The sequence below is a fragment of the Penaeus monodon genome, chromosome 4 (assembly GCF_015228065.2).
Source record: "Penaeus monodon isolate SGIC_2016 chromosome 4, NSTDA_Pmon_1, whole genome shotgun sequence".
NCBI lineage: Eukaryota > Metazoa > Arthropoda > Malacostraca > Decapoda > Penaeidae > Penaeus > Penaeus monodon.
The window spans coordinates 15,796,579-15,804,451 of record NC_051389.1 but is presented as its reverse complement, the minus strand read 5'-3'; the positions used below and the strand labels follow the sequence as shown (position 1 = coordinate 15,804,451).

The 7,873-nt window shown below is 34.1% G+C and overlaps 1 protein-coding gene across 2 annotated transcripts in view; it reads right to left on the bottom strand.

The window, feature by feature from the left end:
* LOC119570481 (putative glutathione-specific gamma-glutamylcyclotransferase 2) overlaps window positions 1–7,080 on the bottom strand; it is a gene marked incomplete in the record, with an annotated part of 34,630 nt that extends 27,550 nt beyond the window's left edge. Inside the window, 2 exon segments of one of the 2 annotated variants that reach the window (XM_037918201.1) lie at window positions 394–628; window positions 6,973–7,080. In XM_037918201.1, the coding sequence (XP_037774129.1) occupies window positions 394–555 (162 nt within the window). 2 annotated transcript variants of the gene reach the window in all.
* Window positions 7,081–7,873: the final 793 nt, after the last annotated feature.

Below are 7,873 nucleotides of genomic sequence, written 5' to 3'. Positions count from 1 at the left end.
CCAGTGGCCCTGCATCCCACGTAGAGATGGTGAAGGAGAGAGAAAGGAAGAGATTGAGTGAAGAGAGGGAGTGAGTGAGGAAAGGAAGAAAGGAGGTGAGAACAGAAGGTGAGGGAGAGAGGGAAGCTTGTTACCTGAATATATATCCTTTTAAACAAATTAGAATGAGACAAAGGATCAGAGAGAATAACGATGGCAGGGAGAGGGTAACAAAAAAAAAAAAAAAAAATCATCAAAGAAAAATAAAATAGATACAGACCTCCCCACCCCCCCAAAAAATGTGCCCCTTCAAAAATAAAATAAAAATAAATAGATAAAAAAAAAAATAAAAAATAGATACTAATAATACTTTTAATACTAACAAAACGAACCACATTCGGGATTCCCTCTTACCTTGCCGGGGATGCCTCTGTGTGTAGAATTCCCTTGCCAGAACCTCCTGACGTAGTGCTCGATGTGCCCCACGGCAGAGGCACCGTGCTGGAAGCCAGGGTGCCAGCAAAGGGACCCGTAGCCGAATACCCACAGGCTTCTGGAGGCGTCTTGGCTGCCCATTGTGTCTTCTTTGGGTTTTCTTGACGTCTTCTGGTCTTCTGCGAGGTGCCTGTTTGTTGGTTGTGCTTTTTGTCTTTGTTGGGGAAAGAAAAAAAAATACGATAGATTGGCTTTTTGGTCGAATGGACAGGTAGCAATATGGTCCTGTTTCCCCGCTCCCTCTCTTCTTCACTCTACGCAGTGATAATCACACACTGTTGTTATTGTCTCGCTCTCTCTGTGTGTCTTCCTACCTCCCTTTCTCACGCAACAACAACAACCTGGCACTGCGGTGTATATGGGGCCCTCAACCTCCCATATTTTTCAAAACATTTCCCTTCTTTTTTTTCCCCCTTTGCAGATTTTCGCCTTTCCAGACAGACCGGCCGATAGATAGCGCACTACAAAACCATGGCAGCCCTTGTGTGGTGTTTTCCCGAGCTCCACTATCCCTGCGCTCTAAACCGAGTGTGTTAATAGTCCTGTAACACACGGACGCCAGGGAGACGACCAGCGATCAGCTGTCTTAAACCCGACCTATTTCCTGGCATCGTGCAACGGGGTTGTCGCGTGGCGGATTTTTAGATCCCTCGTCTTTTTTCTCTCCCCCGTAGATGGATTTTCACCCTCTTTTTCAGCTATCGGTGTTTGTGGCTATCCGTTTTTGCGACGAGGTTGGATATGTGATTCTCTCTCTAGACGGCATTGATATTAATGTATTATTAACGAAAATTTTAATGATGAAAAGAGACTGGAAATAGCACCGTTAGGCAACTCGTTCCCGTTCTTGGGTTTTCCTGGCGGTAGGCTGACGTCACGTACGCAGGCGGCTCTCGACCAATGGGAACGCGAGATACGCACGAGCCTGGTTCTTATTGGCCGAACCGGAGTATCACTGAGTATGCGCATGATGCAATCCTTACACGGACTTTCATTGAAGGAGCCTCACTTACCTCCGCTCATCAATAGATTAATAAGCGATGAATAAATTATAATTGCGTGTGGCGCTACGTCAAGACAATCACTTCTAATTAGACAGGAAAGAAAGAACGCACCTGAAAAGACCGAGAGAGCGCGACAGAGAGGCGAGGACAGGGAGGGAAGCCTTTTCAACGAGAAACAGAAAAAAAAAAAAAACACTAAGACTACTTTCGTTTTTCATTCTTGTTTTCTTCTTTCTCTCTCTTTCTCCTTCTTCGTTTCCTTCCTTTCTTGATATAATTTTCCAAAAAAACAAAAAAAATTAATACCTGACAACCCTCCTCCTTTGCAAACGTTGGCGGAGAAGAGGGGGGGAGGGGGGGAGAGGAGAGGTGATGAGGGACCGAGCACGCGCAGAACGTTCTCCCCCTTCCCCCCCCCCCTTCCCCCCCACCCCCTACGTCCTTCCTTTCTACACAATGACGAAATTCCTCCACAGAGATCAAGGTTGTGGTTTTCGTTCATCAAAGTCATGGAGAAATAACTAACGAAAAGAGGAAAAATCAGGATATGAGAAATTTCTCTCCTCTTCTCGAAACGTTTTTCTCTCTGGCTTATCAAGTGTTTTCGGAATCCTGTGACCATCACGTGGAAAGGGAGAAAGAGAGGAAGAGACAGAGGAAGAGAGAGGGGAAGAGACAGAGGAAGAGAGAGAGGAAGAGACAGAGGAAGAGACAGAGGAAGAGAGAGGGGAAGAGAGAGAGAGAGAGAGAGAGAGAGAGAGAGAGAGAGACGAACAGGCAGACAAAAAGACAAATGTTTACACAAACATATACAGAAAGATATGCATTAACGGCAATTAGAATAATCGAGAAACTAGGAGAGGAATGAAAGAACAGAAAGAGAAAGAGACAAAGAAAGAAAAGTTAAAAATCCGGGAATACCCACCTCTTCCTCACTTTCTCTCTCTCTCTCTCTCTCTCTCTCTCTCTCTCTCTCTCTCCTCTCTCTCTCTCTCACCCCGTCTCTCTCTCGACTCTCTCTCTCTCCCTCTTTTCCTCCTCTTCTCTTCTCTCTCTGCTCTCTCTCTCCTTCCCGCTCTCCACGTCCCTCTCTCTCTCTCTCTCTCATCTGCTCTCCTCTCTCTCTCTCACTCCCTCCCTCTCTCTCTCTCCTCCCCCTCTCCCTCTCCCTCTCTCCTTCTCTCACCATCAGCACCTGGCACCGATTCCAAGCCACATATCCACCTATCCAACCATCCACCTCCTCGCTCCACTTATCCCTTCCACTTACAACAGCATCCGGAGTCACTCCACCTCGAAAGGGCACAAATATATGTCACATCGATTTATTCCCTCCAGATTTCTTTCTGTCTCTGGCTCTGTCCGTCTGTGTGTCTGTCTGTCTCTGGGGGAGAGGGAGAGGGAGAGGGAGAGAGAGGGAGGGGGAGAGGGAGAGGGGGAGAGGAAGATGGAGAGGGAGAGGGAGGGAGGGGAGTGACAGGACTGGAGGGGGGGAGCAGGAGGGAGAGTGAGGGGTACGGAGTGAGAGGGAGAGAGAAGGGAGAGACAGAGAGAAAAGAGAGAGAGAGAGCAGAGAGAGAGAGAGAGAGAGAGAGAGAGAGAGAGAGAGAGAGAGAGATGAAGAGAGAGGAGAGAGAGAGAGAGGCGAGAGAGAGAGAAAGAAGAGAGAGAGAGAGAGAAACACAGACAGACACTGACAGAGACAGAGACAGAGATAGAGACAGAGATAGAGACAGAGATAGAGACAAAGATAGATAGATAGAGAGAAACAGACAGAGAGACGTGGGAAGGGGGGGGGGGCAGACAAACAGACACACGCAAAGAAAGAGAGAGAAAGAGAGGAAGAGAGGAAGGCTAACGTCCGCTTTCCAAGAAGCGACACAACAGCAAAATATTTCAACAGCAAATTATATCTACCAATTTCTATATTTTCTTATACTGTTACGCTTCTATATGCTTCTACACGCATAGATAAATATATATGTCATTTATATATGCACACACACACACCAATCACGCACCACTATGTGTATTATATATACATATATATATATATATATATATATATATATATATATATATATATTTATATATATTATATATATAAATATATATATAATATATATATATCTATATATATATAGTATAATATATATTAATATATTATCATATATATATATATAGATATAGATAAGATTAATAGATAGATAGATAGATAGATAGACTGTTATGTTTGTGTATATATATCTATATATTATATATACTATATCATATATCTTATATATCTATCTCTGCCTGGTAAACAAAATACTAGAAATCCTACAATGCCCACAATCTAACTTCTATAAATATATATATATAATATATATATATTATCTCTATATATATATATATCGACTATCTAATCATATATATATATATATCTATATATATACTATATATATATTAATATCATATATATTAGGAACTATCTAGATATATATTCATATATATATATATAATTAATATATATCTATATATATATATATATATATATATGCTATATCTATATATTTTATATACTATCTATGATAATTATATCAATATATATATAGATATAGATCTATATATATATGATATATAGTAGATATATATATCTATATATATATAATATATATACATCTATAGATCGTATAATATATATACCCTATATATATTATAATTATAGAGTATCTATCTACTATCTATCTGGTACTATATAATATCTCTCTCTAGATCGATATATATATATACAAAGTATATAGATATCTAATATATCTATATATATATCATATACTCATATATATAATATATAATAGATTTCTGAATATATATCATATTTAACATCTATCTCATATCTCTCTATACATATCTTATAATACTATATCTATCTATATCATCTCTATATATATCTATCTATATATGTCTATATATACATATACTATATCTCAATAATTAATATGTACGTATAATAATATAGTATATGCTATATATACTATATATATACATATATATACTATATATATACAATATATTCTATATATAGATTATATATATATTATATTATATATAATATATATCTATGTATAGATATCTGCTATATATATAGTAGATATATATTATTAGTATATATTATATAATATATATAATACATATACATTATATACATATGTATGATGTACATAATATATAATATATATATGCATATGAATTATAACATATATATATATATATATATATATATTATATATATATATATAATATATATATTTATATATATTATTATATATAAATACACTATATAGTATATATATATATATCGTATATATACCAATATATATATATATATCTATATATCATATATTGTATATATTATATATACTTTATATATCTATATATATCACATATTATATATCCTCATATATCTCTATATATCTATCTAATATATATTTTTATATATATATTACTACATATCTATACTAAAATACTATACCTATATCATATATATATATCATATATATCCCTCTATAAATATATATATATATACATATATATCATATTCTATACATATCTCTAATTATAATACATCTCTTATACTAATATACCTATATATAATATCTCTACATATATACCTTACATATATATATATATAATCCCTCATACATATGCATATATATATAATCTATCTATAATATATATATATCTCTCTCTCATATCATTCGACGTATCAGATATCTATATCTCTGTTGGTGTGTGTGTGTGTGTGTGTGGTGGTGTGTGTGTGTGTGTGGGTGTGTGTGTGTGGTGTGTGTGTGTGGGTGTGTGTTGTGGCTGTCTATATATATATATTCCATCTCTATTTATCTATATCTATCATCTATATATATCTTCTATCTGTACCCTCCTCTCTATCTCTCTAGATTATTATCTACTATATATATCTCTCTCTGTCTCTCTATCTAATCTCTATATATATGTATCTCTACATCTATATCCCCTTATTCTATATGTTCCTCTACCTCTCTATATCCCTCTATTCTATGATATCTCTCCTATGTCTCTATCTCTCTCTCTCTATCTCTCTATTCTCTCTCTTCTATCTCTCTCTCTTATTCTATATATAGATACTCGATACTATATAACTACACATGTAAATATGTGTATCCAAACACATGGATATACAGATTCTACATACACGGTGGTATCTATATATATCTATAGATATATATATATATATTCGATATATATATTATCTATATAGTATTATATATATATCTATTAAATCTATATCGTAACATCTCTGACCTCCATATATATATCTCTATTATATCTATAATCTCTATATATATATATATATATATATACGACAGATAATACATACATACATAACAAATAACATTATATATCTATATATATATATATATATATATAGATATATATAATTAATATATATATATATAATAATATATATATATATATTATATATATATATATACATATCTACAACACAGCGACCTCGGGCAAAAGTCGGTATGTGTGACGGTATATGATCATTTCTCCAAACTAGATAATAATCACTATATTAATAATAATAATAATCATAACTACTACTAATAATAATGATATCATGGACAATAATAATAACATAATCATAATACAATACTAATAATACAATAAGCCACTATAATAATATAATAATAACAATACTAATAATAATAAATATAATAATATAATATAATAAGTAATAATAATATACTAATAATAATAATAATAATAATAATAATAATAATAATAATAAGAGTACACACTGAAAGGGGAAACTAATACAAACTTATCGCACTATAGAAAACCAACGTGTAGCATCCACTCTCTGTCACTGGTGTTGGCACTCGGTCAAGCTAAGGGGGGGAGGGGGGAGAGGGAAGAGAGGGGGGAAGGGGGGAGACGGAGGAGTGTGTGTGTGTGTGTGTGTGGTGTGTGTGTGTGTGTGTGTGTGTTTGTGTGTGTGTGTGGTGTGTTGTGTGTGTGTGTGTGTGTGCCTGTGTGTGTGTGTGTGTGCCTGTGTGTGCCTGTGTGTGCGTGTGTGTGTGTGTGTGTGTGTTAAGTTCTTAAATGGACTTGTTCCGGCCCCCAGTTACACCAATGTCTATCTATGTTTAAATAGATTTATGAGTTTGTCAACTTCTACAACGCCTACATGTGTGTGTCCATGTATACATTTAGTACAGTGTGTCTACATAAAATTCTGTCTGTGTACACTTCTCTCTCACTTCCTGATATATTTATTCCTATATTTATATCTCAACCTAATTCTTCTCTATAAAAAATGTATCTAAATCACTGAATCTTATCAGAATTAACCTAGTTACGCCATAAAATATATGTAATGTATTAATTCGTGGTGAGTTCCAACATTTTTTTTTTCTCTCACAATCTTATCATCTTCATAAAACTTGAAGAAAACGTAAAACCGTACCTTTTTGTTCCTGAAAGACTGAAGAGAAGTGAAAAAAACAAAACAAAAAAATCTTGCTCCTTTTGTTTACATGATGACGTCACGCAAACATTCAAACAAATGTTGCCAGAAAGTTTTTTTTTTTCTTTTTCTTTTTGAATGATATGAATGAATAACCGGATTAGATTTCTTTTTCTTTCGTTTTTTTCCTTGGTTACGGGAATGAAATGCTAATATTTTTCTTATATTTTAATATATTAGTTATTTCATGTCCGGATGAGGATTCCAAATTTCAGTTCGAATTCGAAAGTGAGGCTTCGTCGCAATTTTGAACTGTTTTGAATCTTAAGGTTTTGCAGGATTTACCTTATATATATACATAAATAAATATATTCAAATATACGCCATACAAACATAGACACACACAAACATATCATATTATATATAATTTATATAGATTATATATATATAAATATATATCTGCTATATATAGATATATATCTTTAAAACACACACACACACACACATTTATATGATATATACTATATAGATCATCTTATTATATATATCATATATATATCCATATATATATTACATGACCACACACACACACCACACACACACACGACACACACACACACACCACACACACACACCACAACACACACAAGCACACACACACCACAGAGCACACACATATTAGATATATAATAGATATAGTAATATATTATATATATATATGTGTGTGTGGGTGGTGTGGTGTGTGTGGTGTGTGTGGGTGGTGTGTGGTGTGTGTGGTGTGTGTGTGTGTGTTTGTGTGGGTGGTGTGTATGTAATTATATATGTATGTATTATATATATATATGTAGAGTAATATATATATATATATAGTATATATATATATATATAGTATATATATAAT